The sequence below is a fragment of the Muntiacus reevesi genome, chromosome 12 (assembly GCF_963930625.1).
Source record: "Muntiacus reevesi chromosome 12, mMunRee1.1, whole genome shotgun sequence".
Taxonomy (NCBI): Eukaryota; Metazoa; Chordata; class Mammalia; order Artiodactyla; family Cervidae; genus Muntiacus; species Muntiacus reevesi.
In genome coordinates, this window is record NC_089260.1 from 48721466 (window position 1) to 48743543 (window position 22078).

Here is a 22078-nt window from a genome sequence, read left to right on the forward strand (position 1 = left end):
AAGAAGAACTGGAGGATAGTGGTCAATGGATGGATGCGGGTCTCGGATAGGCACTCAGATAGGAATGCCTTTCTGGCATATGTAAGAAGAATTGTTGTTGTTCGGTCGCTAAGCTGTGTCCAGCTCTTTGCAACCCCATGGACTTCACGCCAGGCTCCCTGTCCTTCACCAGCCCCCAGAGTTTGCTCAGATTCATGTCCATTGAGTCAGTGATGCCATCTAACCATCTCATCTCATCGTTTGTCACCCACTTCTGTCCTCAGTCTTTCCCCATCATCAGGGTCTTTTCTAATGAGTTGGCTCTTCCCATCAGGTGTAAGATGAAAACACTCTGAAAAAGCTCACTTTACTGCATCAGAGAAAGCTTTCGGAACTCTGGGCTTCTTCATCTTTTGTACTGTGTTACCATTTTTTGTAATGTGACCCAAAAGTATATTCAGTGCTACTGTGTTTAGGCCCTGTGACAAAGCGTATAATGACAGAGAGTATAAAACCTACCTTTAGAGGTCTTGTTCAGTAAAGAGAGATTTTGTCTGAAAGCACCTGGAGTGTTCACTGGCACAGAGTAGGAGCGCAGCAAAGAGTTAATGTATCATTACTTAACCACATAAGGGAAATACACACGCTTTTGCACAATAGGTTACTTTAGTGGAAAAGTTGAACAAGATAAAAACCATAGCACTTAAAATATCTTTCGTGCTTGTGCTCCGTCCCTCAGTTGTGTCCAGCTCTTTGCAACTTCATGAACTGTATGTAGCCCACCAGGCTCCTCTGTCCATGGGATTCTCCAGGCAAGAATACTGGAGTGGGTTGCCATTCCTTTCTCCAGGGGATCTTCCTAACTCAGGGATGGAACACACGTCTCCTGCATTGGAAGGCCAGTTCTCAACCACTGAGCCACCTGGGGCGTCCCTATAAAACTCATCATCCTTGGGAATTCACTGGAAGTTCAGTGGTTAGGACTTCTCACTGTCCCTGCTGGGGCCCTGGGTTCAGTCCCTGGTTAGGGAACTAAAGTCCCACAAGCCTCGCAGCATTGCGCCCCACCCTCCCACAAAAGCACACAACATGTCTGTCTTTAAAAGTTATATCCTAACTGATATCAGGAACAACTTTTACGCCTCTTGTCCTCTACCTTGTAAGTCAGATCTTTTGTGGAAGAGCAGTTCACCCTGATTCAAGGTGCGTGTCTTAGTTGGGCACTCTGTGGCTGTAGATTCTCTGGCACCCTACTGTTTAACTTGCTAGTGCTGCCGTCAGTTTCGGATTAGCTCAGCCGCGCCCGTGTTTTGACCTATACTGGTTTGCTTTACAAGCTGTTCCCAGGATGGCTAAATTAGAAAAGTCACAAGTAGGAGCCTCTCAGTTATTTCCATTCACTGGTGAGGTGAGCGGGAATGTGGATGATAGCACATGGTGTTTTATGACTGACAGCGCGACTTGAGATTTTGGTTCAATTTGTTTTACTATCTTTATTAAAAATAGAATTTTACAACTATATGACTTGTAAAGTGGTAATCTTTTTGAAAAGGTATATGTTAAGCCTGTGCTTCAGTCTTGGTGTATAAAGCACATATAATTATTGTTTTTTTAATTGAGCCTTCAGTAAATGTAGGTCTTTTTTATTATTAATTTTTGTTTATTTATTTTGACGGTGCTGTGTGTCATGTGGGGTGGGGTCTTAGTTCCCTGCCCACACCCCCCCACACCCCCCGCCCCGCACCAGCGATCAAAGCCATGCCCCCTGCAGTGAAAGCCGGGAGTCTTAACCACTGGATGGCCAGGGAGGTCCCTATGATTATTTTTTAAAATAACACTTAACATGGAACTCAGATTTTTATAATTCATAATTTATAGTGCATTTTTCCGAAAGGAGTTCCTAGATTGCTTAGTGAAACAAATTCGATATTCATTTTAAGCTTCATCTGTGAGGCAAGTAAATGAGTAAATTATCACTCAGAATGTATTCATTGATGGTTCACATTTTTGAGTCCATTCTTAAAAAGATTTCTTTTTGTCTCATTTAGATTTATTTCATAAGAGTCATGTCATGTGGCTTAGGGTAGAATTTTAAGTATTTACGGACCAGACTTACTTAAATTAGTAATAAATCAAATTAAATGAATACTTTGCACATCCTTAAGTAATTTGTTAAAATATATTTAAAATTAAGTTCTACCCTTTTTGTCAGTTTTTAAAAATGATTAAGACAGAGTCTACCATTTTAATATCTAAACTGGTGCCCCTATAAATAAGTCTAAAGTGAATACCTTAAAATAAGTTTAGTATGTCATAGTTATAATCTAGATTATGTTCATTACCCAGTTTTTCTGAAGAAGGAAATAGCAACCCATTCCAGTGTGTGTGCCTGAGAAATCCCCTAGACAGAGGCGCCTGGTGGCCTACAGTCCATGGGGACACACAAGAGTTGGACACGATTTGGCCACAAACAAGTCAGTTTTTCACTTACACTCTTTTAACAGCTGGTATTAGTCTTTCTCAGTCCTTAAAGTGATGAGATTTTACCTCTCTAATTAGTGGCTCTTTTAGTAAATACCCTTCCCTACACTTAAAAAAAAAAAAAAAAAAGGCAACCGGTTTCCTGAAGAGGACTGTTAGAGATAACAGGTTACAATTTGTTTTAACAAGCTGTTTACTCAAGTTTTATTGGATATGAGTTGGTTGATAGGTACTGACCATGACAAGCTGTTACACAATCATACCTGTGGTTTCATGAATCTGATTTGGCCGGTAGGAATACTTATTTCCACCTTTGTGCTCTTCATACTACTAGATTTTCCTCTCTTATGGTGGTATTAAGGGGAGGCTTGAAATCTAGTGAGCTAAATATCTTGGGGTGGGGATGTGAACAGCAGGTGTGAGTTGTACCTTTTAATACCAAGTGATTACAGTGACTGTTCCTGAATGAGTAGTTTATGATGAGACACTTCAGGAGGCTTAGGGTCTTCTGTTGGTGGAAGACGCTTTAACTTTATTCAGCATGATGCTGCCAGGGATGTGTTCTGTATGATTTAGTCCCTTAGAATTTGAGATCATCCACTTCTTTGTAGGTTTCTTTGTAGTAGATTCTTACTGTATTTTTTATTTGATTTATTCTGTGAATATATGATAACTATGTGTGAACATGCTTAGTCGTATCCAACTCTTTGAGACCCCATGAACTGTAGCCTGCCAGGTTCCTTTGTCCAGGGGATTTCCCAGGCAAAAATACTGGAGTTGGGTTGCCATTCCCTTCTCTAGGAGGTCGGAGATCTTCCCAACCAGGGATCAAACCCAGATCTCCTGCATTGGCAGGTGAATTCTTTACCACTGAGTCATCTGAGAAGCCCACATGCTACAAAATTCAAAAGGTATTTATTGGTAATTTCTCCTCCTACCTTTGTGCCTCCTTGGAGGCAGCCAGTATCAAAAATTAGAATTTTATTTTTGCTTGTAACTTGTGTTCCTTTTATATTTCATGAACTGTTGGAGGTTTTTTCTTGTTTGTTTACATCTTCATTAAATCATACACGACTTTAATTGATGTTTTTCTCTTAAATAGTAGGGCTTTCCAGGTGGCGCTAGTGGTAAGGAACCCACCTGCCAATGTGGGAGTTGCAAGAGATGCTGGTTTGATCCCTGGGTTGGGAACATCCCCTGGAGAAGGGCATGGCAACTCACTCCAGTATTGCCTGGAAAATTCCATGGACAGAGGAATTTGGCAGACCACAGTCCATGGGGTGGAGAAAAGTCAGACACAGCTGAAGCGACTAAGCACGCATGCATTAAGGGGATAAAAACAATGATTTGGGGAGCTGTTTCCTTGGTGGATCAGATGATAAAGAATCTGCCTGCGATGCAGGAGACCTGGGTTCTATACGTGGGTCGAGAAGATCCCCTGCAGTAAGGATGACAATCCCACTCCACTATTCTTGCCTGGAGAATCCCATGGACAGAGGAGTCCGGTGTGTCTATGGGGTTGCAAGAAGTCGGACACCACTGAGCGACTAATACTTTGCATGCTAAATCCAAATGAGGGTTTTAAATGCAATAACATTTCTTTATAATAATAGTAAAAAGCATTTTTCCTTGAGATTTTTAAGTGTATGTTAAAGAACTGTAAATTTCATGCCAGAGTTTTGTGAAGACAGAATATCATTAATCTAATATGTAAAAATACCATCTCATTTCCTTAACATGTATTTCTTTCATTAATGAAGTCAAGCATCTTTTTTTGTGTTTATTTGTTTATTATTTCTCTTCCTTGAGTAGTATATTTATGTCCTACCTGTTTTTATGCATTGTTATTCATTATTTGCTAATAATGATTTGTGATTTGTGAGACTTTTTTTTTTTTTTTTTAGATTAGCAGGGAAAAATTACCCCTTTGTCATCTGTTCAACTTAATTTTCGTGGTTTGGGGTTTGTCTTTTGCCTGTTTATGGTATTTTTTGCCATGCATAATTTAACTTTTTGTGGCCAAATTGATTTGTTTTTCATGACTTCTCGATTTTATAGGACAATTAGGTCTTTCCTATTTAAGATTTAGTGTCATTATTTAAATTAAAAAATTTTTTATTGAAGTATAATTGATTTGCAGTGTTGTGTTTGTTTCAGATGTACAGCAAAGTGATTCATTATAGGTCTTTGTTGTTATTTAAAATTTTTAAAAATACAGTCGTGTTTTCCTCTAATACTTTCATGCTTTTTTTTACATTAAAATTTTTGTTCCATGTGTAATTTATTTTGGAGTAGATAGAAAGGTAATAATGCAGCTTTATGTTTTTCCAAATAGCAAGTTAAATAATATTTTCCCCACAGATTTTGAAATCCTTTAGCATAAATAAAATTACTATATATTATTGAATTTGATTCTAGATTCTGTATTAAGAATTTGCTTGCCCGTTTATTCAGCTACTATTATTTATTTCTTTCAGTGTGCTAGGCACTGTTCTAAATGTTGGGATTTATTCTATATCCAGGGATACAGCATTGAACAAAGTCCCTGCCCCCGCAGAGATTAGAGTCTGGTAGGAGGCTTTGTTAATTTTATCTTCTAGATGTTTAATTGGTCTTCATCTCAGTTATTTGTCAATTTGCCCATCAAATGTATTCATCAACTTAATCTGTAAAAAATTATTCACTAACTTATTTACAATAAATGCACTCAATCATCGATTTACCAGGTATTTATTTAGCATCTGCTAAATAATAGTAGTTTTAGAAGCCAAAGATACAGCGGTGAGTAAGTCAGACAGGGTTCCAGCTCTTGTGGCGCCTTTGTTCTGGAACAAGTAAACGAGAGTAGGTCGGCCAAGTGCTGGGTGGCGGGCGAAGGTTGGGGGGAGCCCTGCCTTCAGGAGGCGTGAGGGGGTCTCTCGGGTGACCTGGGTTTGGCAGCCTGGGGATGGCCCTCTGAAGAGATGACGCTTCGTCTGGAACCTGAGAGAGAGGAAGGAGACGGCCTGCCGCGGTCCTGCGCGGAACAGCGGGCCGCACGGCTGTGTGTTGGCGTGGTTGAGGGGACGCAAGGAGGCCAGGGGGCTGGGTCTCCCTGGTGAAGAGAGTTGCGGTAGAGCCGAGGCGTGGGCAGGTCGTGGAGAGCTTGGTCTGTGGACTCCATTCCAGGTATTCGGGGCCATTGGAGGACTTCGAGCAGTAGCTGGAAGCAAGGTCACTCTAGCTTCTTGTGTGTGAAGGGCCTGGGGGGTCACGGGATGTAGCAGGAAAGCCAGGCAGCAGCCCATCAAGGAGCCCAGGTGATAGATGCTGTTGTCCAAGACAGAACAAAGAAAGGAGATTGAGGAGGGAGACCGCTGTGGAAGTGGAGTTGGCAGAACTTGCTGAAGGTGTTTGAGCTCTTACAAGGGTTTTTTTTTTTTTTTCTTTTTGTAATTGTATTTAAAATATTTGCAATACTGGCTATTTTTATAATGACTTTATTGGTGTATAACTCATATACCATACAATTCACCCATTTAAAGTATACAATCCCCAATTCCATGATTTTCAGTGTATTCACAGAGTTGTTCAGTCATTACTGTGGTTACTTTAAGAACATTCTCATCATTGCAGATTGAAGCTCTGTACCCATTAGCATTCACTTCCATTTCCCACCACCGCTCCCAATTCTTGGCAGCCACCAGTCTATTTCTAGTTCTGTGGATTTGCCTATTTGGGATATTTCACATAAATGGAACCATAGGCTTCGTGGTGCCTCGTGATAGCTCCTTTCACTCGACATTGTTTTCAAGGTTCACCCATGATGTAGCATGATCAGTACTTCAGTCTCTGCGACTGAGTAACACCGAATGAGATACTGTATGGCTGTACCACAGTGTGTTTAAACGTTCATTAGTTGGTGGATATTTGGATTGTTTCCACTCGGGGACTGTTAGCAGTAATGTTGCTTTTTATATCTGTTCAGTTTTAATCTCAAAATGTATTTTTAAATCTGTGCTCTTTCAATGGCACTCTGTATTTTTGGCGTAATAGATGCAGCGTCTTCTCACATTTCTTTGAGTATGCTCATTAACTTTTTTAATTCTCTTATGTCTTGCTAGCTTCTGGGCCATTTGGTTTTTCATTTTGTTTCATTGATTTCTAGCTGGAAGGTTTGTGCACATGTCTGATGATTCTCATTGTCTTTTTCATTTGTGTTTAATTGAGGAGAATAGTGAGGTCGTTGAACCGTGTCTCTGTCAGTTCTGGCTACCTCTGCTCTGTCCTCAGGTGAGCTTGTATGATCTCTGACATTAAATTTGCATCTGCCTATCCACTTTGATGGTAATGCTTAATCACATTGCACTATAATTTGTCTGCGTCACTATAGATTTCAAAATCAAATGCCGTATTTTTTTTTTAATGGAAAATAAAGTAGAACATGTATTTCAGTTCAATTCAGTCACTCAGTCGTTTTTGCCACCCCATGGACTGCAGCACACCAGGCCTCCCTGTCCATCGCCAACTCCTGGAGTTTACCCAAACTCATGTCCATTGAGTCAGTGATGCCATCCAGCCATCTCATCTTCTGTTGTTCCCTTATCCTCCCACCTTCAATCTTTCCCAGCATCAGGGTCTTTTCAAATGAGTCAGTTCTTTGCATCAGGTAGCCAAAGTATTGGAGTTTCAGCTTCAGCATCGGTCCTTCCAGTGAATATTCAGAACTGACTTCCTTTAGGATGGATTGGTTGAATCTCCTTGCAGTCCAAGGGACCCTCAAGAGTCTTCTCCAAAACCACAGTTCAAAAGCGTCAATTCTTCAGTGTTCAGCTTTCCTTATAGTCCAACTCTCACATCCATACACGACTACTGGAAAAACCATAGCTTTGACTAGATGGACCTTTGTTGGCAAAGTAATGTCTCTGCTTTTTAATATGCTGTCTAGGTTAGTCATAACTTTTCTTCCAAGGAGCAAGTGTCTTTTAATTTGATGGCTGCAGTCACCATCTGCAGTGATTTTGGAGCCCCCCAAAAATAAAGTCTGTTACTGTTTCCGCTGTCTCCCCATCTATTTACCAAGAAGTGATGGGACCAGATGCCATGATCTTAGTTTCCTGAATGTTGAGTTTTAAGCCAGCTTTTTCACTCTCCTCTTTCACTTTCATCAAGGGGCTCTTTAGTTCTTTTTCGCTTTCTGCCATAACGGTGGTGTCATATGCATGTATGAGGTTATTGATATTTCTCCCAGCAATCTTGATTTTAACTTGTGCTTTATCCACCCCAGCGTTTCTCATGATGTACTCTGCATAGAAGCTAAATAAGCAGGATGACAATATACAGCCTTGACGTACTCCTTTCCCTCTTTGGAACCAGTCTGTTGTTCCATGTCCAGTTCTAACTGTTGCTTCCTGACCTGCATACAGATTTCTCAAGAGGCAAGTCAGGTGGTCTGGTATTCCCATCTCTTTCAGAATTTTCCACAGTTTGTTGTGATCCACACAGTCAAAGGCTTTGTTGTAGTCAATAAAGCAGAAGTAGATGTTTTTCTGGAATGCTCTTGCTTTTTCGACTATCCAGCAGATGTTGGTGGTTTGATCTCTGGTTCCTCTGCCTTTCCTAAATCCAGCTTGAACATCTGGAAGTTCACGGTTCACATACTGTTAAAGCCTGGCTTGGAGAATTTTCAGCATTACTTTACTAGCGTGTGAGATGAGTGAAATTGTGTGGTAGTTTGAGCATTCTTTGGCATTGCCTTTCTTTGGGATTGGAATGAAAACTGACCTTTTCCAGTCCTGTGGCCACTGCTGAGTTTTCCAAATTTGCTGGCATATTGAGTGCAGCACTTTCACGGCATCATCTTTTAGGATTTGCAATAGCTCAACTGGAATTCCATCACCTCCATTAGCTTTGTTCGTAACGATACTTCCTAAGGCCCACTTGACTTTGCATTCCAGGAACATGTATTTGGTACTCAACAGATGCAAGTCAGATATACAGTTACACAAAATAAGCATTAAGATAAGCGAATACTTCACTCAGGGATTGTTGAAACATATTACTTGTGAGTATATCTTACTAACAGGCTTCCCTGATAGCTCAGTTGGTAAAGAATCCACCTGCAATGCAGGAGACCCCGGTTCGATTGGTTGGGAAGATCTGCTACAGAAGGGATAGGCTACCCACTCCAGTATTCTTGGGCTTCCCTTTTGGCTCAGCTGGAAAAGATTCTATCTGGAATGCGGGAGACCTGGGTTCCATCCCTGAGTTGGGAAGATCCCCTGGAGAAGGGAAAGGGTACCCACTCCAGTATTCTGGTCTGGAAAATTCCATGGACTGTATAGTCCATGGGATTGCAAAAAGTTGGACACGACTGAGTAACTTTCATGTCTTACTAACATGAAAATGAAATCCAATGAATAGATATGCAATAGACACTGTAAAAAGTGGGCCAAAATTGGGAACACACCAAAAAGAAAATATATCCCTTGAAAAATGAAACTCTTCCTCCACTTTTGGCCTGAACACAGAGGATTAAAACTACCTACCCTGATTTACCTACATTTGTTAGTCTGCTTGGACTACTCTAACGTGCCACTGATGGGGTGGCTTAAACAACAGATACTCAGAGTGGGGAGGCAAGGTCAGAATTTACTGAGAAGTCTGGACGCTGGAAGTCTGAGACAAAGATGTCAGCAGGACTGGCAAATACCATATTTAATTTCATTTTGTGTGTCCCAACTTCTCTTGCACAGTGCATCACAGAAAATAACAAATACATATATGTTGAATTGTACTCGATATCACATACTAAATTGACTGCATTAAAATGTGTGTGTTTTTTCTTCTAGAGGCGTGGAGCTATCTCCTATGACAGCTCGGATCAGACTGCACTGTACATTCGTATGCTCGGTAAGAATTCTTTATTTTGCATTTTGTTATTTGGTGGCTAAGTTGTGTCCAACTCTGCGACCCCATGAACTGCAGCATGCCAGGCTTCCCTGTCCTTCACTGTCTCCTGGAGTTTCTCAAGTCCATGTGCATTGAGTCAGTGATGCTATCTAACCGTCTCATCCTCTGTCGCCCACGCACTTCTCCTGCTGCCCCCAATCCCTCCCAGCATCAGAGCCTTTTCCAGTGAGTCAGCTCTTCACATCAGGTGGCCAAAGTATTGGAGCTTCAGCATCAGTCCTTCCAGTGAATATTCAGGATTGATTTCCTTTAGTATTGACTGGTTTGATGTCCTTTCTGTCCAAAGGACTCTCAAGAGTCTCCTGTAGCACCGCAAATCAAAAATTAAGTTTGCACTAGTATAAGTTAATTTTGTTATCTGCTGTTATTCAGGACTGAGATATCTTTCATTAGGTAGCTTTTCATCACTGTTAGCAGCATAAATGTCTATTACTTTGAAGTTGAATCTAGAAACCAAAATTAACGTGATGTGCAGAAGAGGGGCATCTTAAGAATTATAGGTAATTAAGAAATCTCTAGCTTTATAACTGAGACTCTGTTACCAGTACACAATTTTAAGATGCATCCTGATGATTCTTCATGAAAAGTCTCAGATTTGCAGAGTTGCTAAATACTAAACAGATGTCCACGGTAACATGAACAAAGACGAGACCACGAAATACCTGATCTCACAGTCCTGTCACTGGATGTGTTTGTTCTCAGTTGGCTGGTGAGAAGGCCATGTGTCTTCTCTTATTCTCGGTTCTTAAATCTTTAATGTATTTCTCAAGTCCAGAGGGTAAATGGATTTGATGTGTATGTGTGTGTATAATTTTCTTTCTCACTCCTCTTTGCCAGATTTTTCCCCTTCATCCACGTACTCCTCGATCCCTTGTACTTTAGTTCATAATATTAAAAATGTGCTATTAAGAGTCCAGGGACTTCCCTGGCAGGCTAGTGGTTAAGATTCCGTGTTGCCAATGCAAGGGGGACGTTAGTTCAATTCCTGGTCCAGGAGCTAAGATGCCACATGCTACATGGAATGGCCAGAAAGTTTTAAGTAAATAAATATCTTAAAAAGATTCCAATAGGCACCTTTACTCATCTTTTCTTACTGTCTTTTCTGGCTTGGCTGTTCTTCTCATGCTCAGAATTCCTTGCTCAATTTCCACAATATTGAGTCATCCTTATTCTTCACCTGCTTCTGGGGTGGCCTTTTTTTCCCCCCCATTTCAACAACTCCTCCTCCTCCTCGTAAACCCGTTTGTTCTCCAATGCCCCTTGTGTGTCATCTTCCCTTTTTTTCCCTCTTTAATTTACCTCGTGTATCATACCTGCCTGGTTCCATTCTACTCTAGCACATATTTCCCCCAGGAATGTGGAGCCTTTTCTTCCTTACCATCTCCATCTCTCTGCAGAGATGTCCGCATTCTGCTCTTCTTAAAACAAAGCTTAGACTCCTGTCTTCTTCACTCTGTAGAACATCTCCACGTGGATGTGCCATGGGCACCTCACATTTAACAGATCTGTTAAAATATTTGTGTTCCCCAAGTCTGTGCATTTGATATTCTTTCACCATCTCAGAAAAAGGAACTTGAATCTTCTATTGTCAGATTAGGAACCCTGGCATCGTTTTTTTTTTTTTTTTTTCTGTTTAAATTTATTTTTAATTGGAGAATAATTGCTTTACAGTGTTGCATTGGATTCTGCTGTATAATTCATGATTCAGCCATAAGTGTACATATCACCCCTCCCTCGCGAGCCTCCCTCCCAGCCCCAGCCCTCTAGGTCATCCCGGAGCACCGAGTGAGCCCTCTCTACTATACAGCAGCTTCCCACTAGCTCTCTGCTTTCCGCGTGGTGGCGTATATGTCAGTACCGCTGTCTCACTGTTTCACCCTGTCCTCCCCCCACTGTGTCCACAAGTGCCTTCTCTACATCTGCATCTCTGTTCCTGCCCTGTGGATAGGTTATTCAGTCCCGTTTTTCTAGATTCCATATATATGTGTTAGCATGCAAAATTTGCTTTTTTCTTTCTGACATAGTTCACTCTGTATGACAGATTTTGGGTTCATCGGCATCATTCTTGACTTGTTTCTCACTTAGTCTCCTTCAGCAGCAAATCCTCTTGACTGGTACCTTCAAAGTACATCCAGAATTTCACCATGCCAGTGCTGTTACCATCCCAACCTAAACCACAGTCACTCAGTTTTTTATTGTTAGCTGTCGTCACATCGTTGTACATAAGATCTCCAGAACTTACCATGTGTAATCGAAGCTTTATTATCCTTGACCAGCATCTGCCCATAATCACTTCCCCCCAGGCCATAGCTGTTGCCTCGATGAAGGCACTCATTCCTTAACTGACCTCCCTGCGTCTGTCTACCTGTGTGTCTCTACTTGACTCTCTAGTCTATACAACCAGTATTCCTTTTCAGACCTAAGTTAGATCCATCTCACTCCTCTGTTCTGAATCTTCCAGTAGTTTTCTACCTTAGAGTAACAGCCAAAGCTATTATAAAGGCCCTTGAAGATCCAACATGATCTAGCCCAACTCTTTCTCTGACCTCCCCCCTTCTGTCAGTTCCCTTCATTCACCTCACTCCAGCCTTCCTGGCCTCTCTGCTTGATTTTGAACATGCCGAGCAAGCTCCCATCTCAGGATATTCATGCTTGCTCTTCCTTACCTCTGGAACCCTCTCTGCCCAGGTGGCCCTGAGGCTCGCTGCTTCCCTGCCTCCAGGTCCCTGCTCAGATACTGTCTTTTCACTGAGGTCTCTGACCACATCATGACTAGCTTCCCATCCCGGCCATCCTCACCTCCCTCCCTGTTCCTCTTTCCTTGGTTTCCTTTCTCCATGTTGCTGTTACCATCTTCCATAGAGTGGAATTATCTATTTGCTCCATTATTGGTCTCTGCATGGAAGGACGCACTTCATGAAGACAGGGACTTTGTGTATTTTGCTCACTGCTGTATTTCCTGACGTGCAGCAAGTGCTCGGTAAACATTTGATCCAGAGTGAAGGCATCGCCACATGAGAGAAGTGATTAATCATTATAGGATAGACTCACAGTGGCCGACAGGCCCCTTGAAACGAAGCATAAGCAGGAAGGCGTTCCAGGCAAGTGGAGTTGTAAGCAGGTGTGGGCACTGACGACTGAAAGGCTATGAACTTGGAGGCTGTGGAAGTGTAATGGGAAAGCTCCTGCCTTTGGAGCCCGCAGAGTTAGGTTTAAATCTTGACTCTGCTTCATACCAGCTCTGTGGCCCTGTGCGTGCTCTTTAACATCTAGAAATCTCGGTTACTGGATCTGAAAATGGGGGTTAAGATTCCTATCTCTTGGGACTTCCCTGCTGGTCCCGTGGCTAAGACTCTGTACCCCTAGTGTAAGGGGTTTGATCCCTGGTCAGGAAATTATTAATAGATCCCACATGCTGCAGCTGAGACCTGATGCAGCCAAGTAAATAAATATTAAAAAGAAAAAGATTCCTATCTCTCAGAGTTGGTTAGAGAATTAAATAAAAGAATGTCTTCAAGGCGCAAAAAGAGTACCTGGCACAAGACTGCAGTGTTTATGTTGCTGTGGATACAAGAGTCACATACTGAGCTTATCAACAAGGAAGTTTACAGCCGAAGACCTTGACTACACCCACTTTCAGTGAGAAAAGAGGCTGATCAAATTAAACGTCTCAGGCGAAATACTTAATGTTTTCATTTTCTATAACTTTCAAAAAATGTAAGCTGCTCGAGAATAGGTAATATATTTTCTATTTCTTTATATCCCATATGGCCTATAGTATAGTACTAGGCAGAGTAGACACTTGGTAAATATTTGCTTCTCACTGTGGCTTTTTAAAGTTTCCTGCTCAGGATTTTTTTAACTCCATGTGAGTAATAAGATATGAGTTTGGATTATCATATACTTGAGTCATCTTTCAGAAGGTAACTCTAAAATAGAGATTATAATTACTGTAAGGGAGGTTTAAAAAAAAAAAAACTGTTCATCTAGCCTTACAGCTCAGTGCTAAAAATTTGTAAACCCCTTCAAATAAATCAGCTCTTAACTACCTATTCCATTTATATCATTAGCAGGCCATTCCTTATGAGTATGATACCACTGAGACCTTTATTGCATGTGGGAGCTTCTTCCTGAATAGCAGCCGTCTCAACTTTCATTTTATCCCTCATTCTGTTTAGGAGATGTACGTGTAAGGAGTCGAGCAGGATTTGAATCAGAAAGACGAGGTTCTCATCCATATATTGATTTTCGTATTTTTCATGGTAAGTGTTGGCAGATATACTGTTTCTCTCAGACTTCCAGTAAACTTTCAGTCTTCATAAAATGATGTAATTTTCCAAGGGGGGAAAAAGAATACAAGAAAAAACATGTTCAAAATGTTTTCAAAACATTAGGTCATTATAAATGACACTTTATTCCTAAATAATGTTCATAAATGTTTAGAGGCAAGTAGAGTTGGAAATTATAGAAATATGAAAGCTGATAATAGTTTTTCTTCTTTCTAATTTAAATGTGAAATTACTTTGGTACATTCTTTTTTTTTAAAGCTACATTTTCAAAAAAGTTTCATTCTAAATGTTTTGTCTTCACTACTATAGATAAAATGTTTCTGTGCAAATGATATTTTACAAAGGTATTTCATCACTAAGAAGATGTATCCTTTGAATTTATTTTAAAAAATACATATAACCGTGAAAGATGTTTTTGAAAACAAACATTGTTTGGTTCCAGCACATGATGAAGAAAAAGGAGAAAACAGAACTTCTAAAGACCCTTGAATATTACATATTAAATCTGTTTTTGGAGGAGTTCCGCTTTTGGTAACATTGGATAGATCATTTGTAGTAACACTCCAACTAAAAACATTAAGAAAACTGGACAAAATATAAAAGATTATGTATTTGAGTGTGTGAGAGTACCATCGAGCCAGAGATGAGCCTGGCATTTCAGCTGACTTTTCCCCTTAGTGGCATCTGCTGATGCTGGGAAAGTGGGTGAGAAGCTGAGCAGAGCTTTTTGTTGAACACCCAAGGCTAGAAAAACAAAAACAGATGTTTATAACTCACCAGGGCTGGGGGATTGTCCTGGTAAACTCTCTATGCTTAAGTTAGAAATTCCAAGTGCTGTGTGTTAGAAGTAAATCCCGCTTTAAAGTATCTCAGTTATTGGTTAGATTAAGGTGATCTGTGATTTTTTTAGAGCCTCTAAGTCACCTGCCAGAAGTCAACATTAAACCTCGTTGGAGGAAGCAGACTCTTGGATTTGGCTTGGGAATGTTTTATTGAGAAATTTTGCATTTATGTGCATGAGAGATAATGGTCTGTAGTTTTCTTTTTTATATATAGCATCTCTTTAGAGTGAGTTAGGAGGTGTTGTCTCTGCTTCTAACCTCTGAAAGGGATTGTAAAGAATTGGTATAATTTCTTCCTTAAATAATTTCACCAGTGAAACCCATCTAGGCCTTGTGTTTTCTGTTTTGGAAGGTTACTGATTAATGATTCAGGTTCTTTAGTATTAATAGATATAATTTGGCCAATTCTTCCTCTGTGAGTTTTGGCAGGCGTTTACTGTGGGATTAACCTGATCAGGCTCCTGGAGGTAAATCTCACAAGCTTCTTGCTGTACTCAGCCCATGCCTAGATTTCCCTGAAGTTTTTAACTCTCAGGGAACCCTCCAGAAGCTCACCAACTATGTTCAGGTTCCTCTGCCCCAGCACTGGTTCCCAGTTTCTGTTTGTGAGTCTCCGCACCAGCAAGTTACCTCTCTTCGTCCATCTCTCCAGCCTTGGGGTGGTGAGTCGCCTCGTGTTCCCACCTCTTCAGTGAGTGCATCCTGGAAGAGTTGTTGACTTTTTAGTCTATTCAGCTTCTTGTGTGTTGGTAGGACAGAATGGCACCTTCTCAGCTCCTTCTATACAGTTCCAGAAACCAGAAATCCTATAGTTATTTTTAAATGAAACGATACATTAAGTATTTTGAATTTCTGTTCTAGTTCCTATCATGGAAAATATCACTGGATATAATTCTCATAAATTAAAGCTCTTTGGGGCAGTTAATAATTTTAAGAGTGTAAAAGAGTTCTGGGATCAACATGTTGTAGAAAGTTGCAGTTACCTCTCTAAAAGCATGACGTCCTGAGGTTTTACAGCAAATTATTCAGGGTCTTTAAAAGACTGATTATTGGCTTCCTTGGTGGCTCAGACAGTAAAGAATCTGCCTGCCAATGCAGGAGTCACAGGTTCGATCCCTGGGTCAGGAAGATCCCCTGGAGAAGGAACTGACAACCCACTCCGGTATTCTTGTCTGGAGAATTCCATGGACAGAGGATCCTGGTGGGCTACAGTCCAGGTGGTCACAAAGAGTTGGATACAACTTAGGGACTAAACAACAATTAGTTTCACAGCTCTTTAAATTCTTTCAGATTAAAAAAAAGGAATCATTCAGATTTATTTCTGTGTAGAGCAAATAAGTATTCAAGAGGCACATATAATACTCTGTGTAAATATCTATAAAAAAAATCTTTGGAAACAAATGTTAGTAAAAAGAATATGAATAGCATAAAAGAATACTCCAAGCTTAGCTGGTTTCTTTGGGAAAGGAAGAGTACTTTTTCTTTGTAACAATACATTAGAACTTGGTAACATTGGTTGCCTCCAGGAGGGAAACTGTGGTGGCTTGAGGACATGAGAAAGAAACTTTTCGTTGTACACCCTTTTGAATTTTGGTTCATGTGAACATATTACCCATTGAAATGTTCAGATAAAATTCTTTGTAAATATTGTAATATTAGAAAAATTGGCTCTGCATAAGAATATCAGTAAAATGGTGACGTCTCCATATTGACCTAAAGAAAAATGCAGTTGCATTGTGAGTCCCTAGGCTACCCCTTGTCTTTAACTGAATTTAGTGAAATAGAGAATTTGAATATTATAATTATTAACAGATTTTGGAAATCTTAAACAGACATAATGGGACTTTTTGGTGGAAGAGGAAACTTAGAAATGGTCACATCATTGGAAGTAATCTTTCATGGAATTAAAATAGGATGTTTATCTTCTAAGTCATTATGAAACCAGGAGCAAAGAATATAAAATCTAAACACAAAAATATGATCATAGATATCAGTGATGGCAGTAAAGGTATAGGGATGAAATACTCCTTCTCAGAGATACAGATGACCAGTTTGGCTGAAAAATGAAACCGAGTGACAAGAAAGGGTGAGAGGCAATGTGAAGCAGTCCCAGGCTTGAGGTTCCTCGGGTTTGGGGACCTGGGCCTGCACCCTAATAACCTCCGGATGTGGAGCCTCTGTGGTCCGGTGTCAGAGGAGTCCACACAGCTTCTGAGGATTGCGGATTCTCTTCCTGACCCCATCGTGACAAATGTCCTAGACTCTGGGCCACAGTTGAAAATTATCACTGTGAAACTGATCCTGTAGTTATTGCAAAACAGGAGTGTCTCTCTAAGCCAAGATGATCATTTAATTTGGAGGGGTTTTTAAGATGGAGAAAAGTGAGTCATTCTTTTCTGCTGCTATAGTAGGCTCTATTTATCACACCACTCAGAATTTTGAAAATAAAAAATTTTAATCTGGCATATTTGGTGAAGTGTGATCTTAAAAAGATTTCTTAGAGAGGGAGGTGGGAGCGGGGAATGGGATGGGGAACACATGTAAATCCATGGCTGATTCAGGTCAATGTATGACAAAAACCACTACAATATTGTAAAGTAATTAGCCTCCAACTAATACAAATAAATGGGGAAAAAAAAAGATTTCTTAGTACATAAGAAACAATGTTTGGATTTACCATATCAAAGTGCATTCTCCTCTAGCTATTTAGCTGGTTAGGGAACAATTACAGGCCCCAAGTTAACAAGTGGGACCTCAATAATGATTTCATTACATAGATATCACATTATCTGCCTTGAGTTTCTGTGCTTTGGATTATCCTTTGTCATAAATCGTTATTTTTGTTTTCATGAGGCCTGTAAATGGATTTTCACAATAGGATTTGCCATGGGCATTATCATGCAGTGAGAGTTCTGACTTTGAATCTTTCTAAAAGGATATAAAGAGGCAAAAGAAAAAAATTAGCTGAACATGGAAATACATTAAATACAGAAGCGGTGTTCAGCCTCTTAAGACAGATTCCTATCAGGTATAGCAGGTTAAGCAAATAATCCAGTAAGGTGCTACTGATAGAAGTTCACATTATTACAAACTATGCATCAAGAATTTTAAACATGTTTTTTTCCTCTTTGATTTCAACACTAGAAATGTATGCAAAGGGAATAATCTTATACAATTGTGAATGTAGGTGTGAAGACATTCATGTTGGTCTCATTTATAATAGGAGCATGTATTAATTAGGTTGTGGTGTTACTCACTGAAATATTTGAGGGTAAACACCAGAATGTTTAAAACCTACCCTCAGATGTTCAGAATAGAATCAGGTCACATACCGCACAGTGCACGCACACACACGTACACACACGTACACACATAGTACAAAATGGTAAAGCAGGTGAAATAAAACGTTAACAATGGCAAATCTGAGTAAAGAGGTATGTGATAAAGAGTATTCCTTGTACTATTTGGCTTTGCAACTTTTTGTGATCTCCAAGCAAAAAGCTTTAAAAGTGTAGTAATTAAATTATGCATTTATTAAGAATCAGGGGTTTATACTCAGAGTACAGATTTATTAACCAATATTAGATCAGATCTGTGGTTGTTTATAAAGAAGGGAGAGAGTTCAGACGTTGGGAGGACATTTTGAAACTACCCTGTATTCATGATTACAGAGGGTGGAGGGATTTTTATGACCGAGAATCCTCTTTGCTAGAAGTGTTTTCCCAAACACCTGGTGTGTTGTAAATCTGCAGTCAGGGTTAGTCTGTTCAGATTCTGATCTGTTGAAGATCAGTTTGTTGCAGATTCTACTTTAAAAGTTAAATCTTCCCTCAACTAATGGAATCCTACAGAAGCTTTCATTCTTAACTAGGTTTTGTTTTTTGGGGGGTTTTGTTTGGTTGTTTGTGTCTTGGTCTCTAATGCTTTAAGTAGACTGTTCATGCTAGCTTCTTTGTGAACTTATCAGGTGTTATTATCTTGGTTCTATGGGACAAGAAAACAAAAAATTTTCCCAGGTATCATCTCTCACTAAAGAAATTTTATGAAGCCTTCTTTTACCTCTGAGTTCTTACTACTTACCTTATAGTACAAAAGATAATGTATATCATACATATTTGCATAGTTTGAGAAAGGGATTTTTCATGTAAGGAAGTCATTGTTGACATTATTTTAGGATGCTCAGAAACATTCCTTGGGGCACTGTTTTGTACTAATATTTTCTTCTCTGGATGTTGGTGATTTAGTCACCAAGTCGTGTCCGACTCTTGAGACCCTATGGACTGTAGCCTGCCAGGCTCCTCCGTCCATGGCAAGAATACTGGAGTGGGTTACCATCTCCTTCTCCAGGGGATCTTCCTGACCCAGGAATCAAACCCAGGTCTCCTGCATTACTGGCAGATTCTTTACCAGAACTTACATTTCACTGGGAATTATATGATGGGTTGTGTTTATTAAGAAATTTGGAAGATCTTAACTTATTAAAGATACTGCTGAAATTTTCAGATGCTTACATTAGTCAGAAGTTTTTATTCAGCCCAAAAAGAGATGTAAGATTGCTTACTGATTGAGAGCGATTTCTGGTGATAGTGTTTAAAAGTGTCGTAACAACCATGAGTATTCACAGTATGCTTATCACTAGTTGCTTGTTTAGATAGCAAAGAGCTCACATTGGTGGTTCTTACTTAACCTCTTTGTCCCTTGTCTGTCCCCCAAAGCTATACATGGAATCCTGTAATGATGTTGAAACCGGTAGGATTATTCGCAGATAAAGCAGTTCACTCTTCTAATCATGTGATCATTTTATAATATACACCTTTTTCTTTTTTTAAAAGGCTTGGTGCACTTTCTCAATAGGCAGTTGATTCATTTCTGGCAGATATTTCAACATTGACACGTCTTTGACAGCTACTGAAAAACTTCGACATTCATCCTATTCTTAGAAGATCCCCAACTTTCAGACCTACTCTGTCTAGGAATTACTTCCACTAAGGTCCAGAATTCTGGTCCTCTGGCATTTATAAACTGATCTTGATGTCCCTCATTCAACTAATTTTAAACTGTATCGTCTCCTTACTTATGTTGCGAAGACTGATAGTTTTGAAGCACCTGATAATAATGAGCAATATGTACAGTAAGAAAAATTGGGAGGAAAAAGTAGTGGGGGGAGAGAAGAAGGCTGAGAAGAGGGAAGTTGATTGATTAGAGAGAGCAAGAGAGTGGCAAAAATGTTAGGCTGGTGGCTGAGTGGTGTGAACTGAAAAGGCCCCCGATCTGTGTCTCCCTAATGCAGCTTCTTTGCTCCTGAGCATCACAGCGCCTCACCAGTCTTTCAAGGAGCCTCCCTCCTGTCAGCTTCCTTCTTTTGAGTCAGCTGGCTTTAGTGACCAGCTTTCTGTAGTCTGGATTAAGAGCCCCAAATATTCCTACAAATATTTTTCTATGTCCAATTGACCATACACTTGTTCTCTTGAAATATAACATGTTGGACTCTTAAACTAGGTGGACTTAATGGGTTCCATATTGAGTTTTTGTCAAAATTCATGTTTGTTCTAAATTCAATGTCCCTACATTTAATAAATTATTCTTTTAGTTACACTTTCTGTTTAGCTTCTATAGTAACAAATTCTAATCTCTTTAAACATAAGAGAATTATTATAATTCTGCTCCATAATGTGCACTTAGAAAATCTAAGATCTTCCTTTGAAAGATTCTGACATGATTATTAAACAGTAACTGAAGCTGTCAGCTTGACAGTTCCCTCTTTTCATGGAATTCACCAAAGCTCATTGACGTCATCCAGACTGGAAACCCTGGTCTCTCTGCCAACATTGGGCAATGTTGTATTGTATAAGCAGTATGTTTCTTTCATGTCCACACAAGTGCAGTTTTCCGTTTTCTTTTAATTCCTGACACATGGTAATGTTCCATTCTATGTAAATGTGTTTTGCCCGTTATCTTGAGCCTTTATGTTCACTTTAGTGCTTTATTCCACCCCATACCAAGGGAACCTTTCAAGGTATTTACATTGTAGCCTCAAAGGCTTTTAGCCTTACTAGTCTTTTTGTTTCTGGTTTTTGGCAGCCAGTGACTTATTTTTGGTTGTTCAGTCACTCAATCGTGTCCAACTCTGCGATCTCACGGACAGCAACATATCAGGCTTCCCTTCATTATCTCGTGGAGTTTGCTCAAACTCATGTCCACTGAGTCAATGATGCCATCCAACCATCTCATATTCTGTCACCCCCTTCTCCGTCTGCCCTCAGTCTTTCCAGCATCAGGGTCTTCTCCAATGTGTCGGCTCTTTGCATCAGGTGGCCAAAGTATTAGAGCTCCAGCTTCAGCATCAGTCCTTCCAATGAACATTGAGGGTTGATTTCCCTTAGGATTGACTGGTTTGATATCCTTGCAGTCCAAGGGACTTGCAAGAGTCTTCTCCAGCACCACAGTTTGAAAGCATCAATTCTTTGGTACTCAGTCTTCTTTATGATTCATTATAAAGATTGAATATATTCTTGTTGCATCAAGTTGACTAAACTGTGTATCTTCTATCAGTTAGACTTTATAAGGTCCCATTTGTATTTCTCTAAGTATGATCGGTATTAGCCGTAAACTGAATTCAGGCAGGCCAGTGCCCTTATGTTGAATCCGAGGTCTCATGTTGTCTTTATTATGATGACCTACAGTGACAACAGACAAAACTCTCCTTAAATTTTGCCTTAGAGCCTCATGTGCACTTGGGTTGCTTTTTATCTTCCTAACAGGGCCCTGTTAGACTTGGGAACTTTTTTGATACTTAGTGATATGAACAGAAAGAACATCTGCTTCTGTGTTTATTTTGAGCTTAAAAGCTTATGTCATACTGATTTTATTGTCTTGGATTATCTAAGTCTTTAGTATACAGTAACTCCCACGCAAATTCAGACCCTTTTTACCGCTTCTTCCCTTTAAGAATGGAAGTTGTTGCATGGCGTTTCCCTCAGCTATGACAAGGAAGCCTGGCTTTGCTGCAGTCCGTGGAGTTCCAAAGAGTCAGACATGACTTAATGACTAAACAGGGACTTTGTTGTTGTTATATTGTTTTTCTTGCTCTCTTTCATACTGTACTGCCTGGTCGTTACTTTGCTGTTTACAAGGAAATAGGAAATTTGAAATTAAATTTGAAATTAGAAATATAGTTTCTCCTATTATATTTCTTTTAACCAGTATTTGTTTGACCTGCAAAGATGGCTGTTCCATCATTTGTAATTAAACTAAGGTTCAATTCGGTAACTTAAATAACATTCCTGATGTCACAAAACTAGTAGAAGTGGCAGACCTGGGATTCAAACCCGGGGGTATGACTCCATAGCTCATGTGTTCATTCCCCGTGCTGCATTGCCGCTCCGTATCAGTACAGGCTACTGCTTAAAGACCATCGTTCTCAGCACCCTGCTACTTTCCCCCCTTTATCCATGCATGCTGAATGTAAAAATTCTTCCAAGAAAACTTGAATTTAGATGTAACTAAATGTATTTATTCAGTATTTAACAGTAGGCT

The 22078-nt window shown here is 39.9% G+C and overlaps 1 protein-coding gene across 4 annotated transcripts in view; it reads left to right on the top strand.

Annotated features, from left to right (window-relative positions):
* The window catches only part of PDE7A (phosphodiesterase 7A), a 109949-nt gene that overhangs the window by 50047 nt on the left and 37824 nt on the right, over window positions 1–22078 (top strand). For all 4 annotated transcript variants that reach the window (XM_065903552.1, XM_065903550.1, XM_065903554.1 and 1 more), the window contains exons 2-3: window positions 9291–9351; window positions 13590–13673. In XM_065903552.1, coding sequence (XP_065759624.1) covers window positions 9291–9351; window positions 13590–13673 — 145 coding nt within the window. The remainder of the gene's footprint in view (window positions 1–9290; window positions 9352–13589; window positions 13674–22078) is intronic.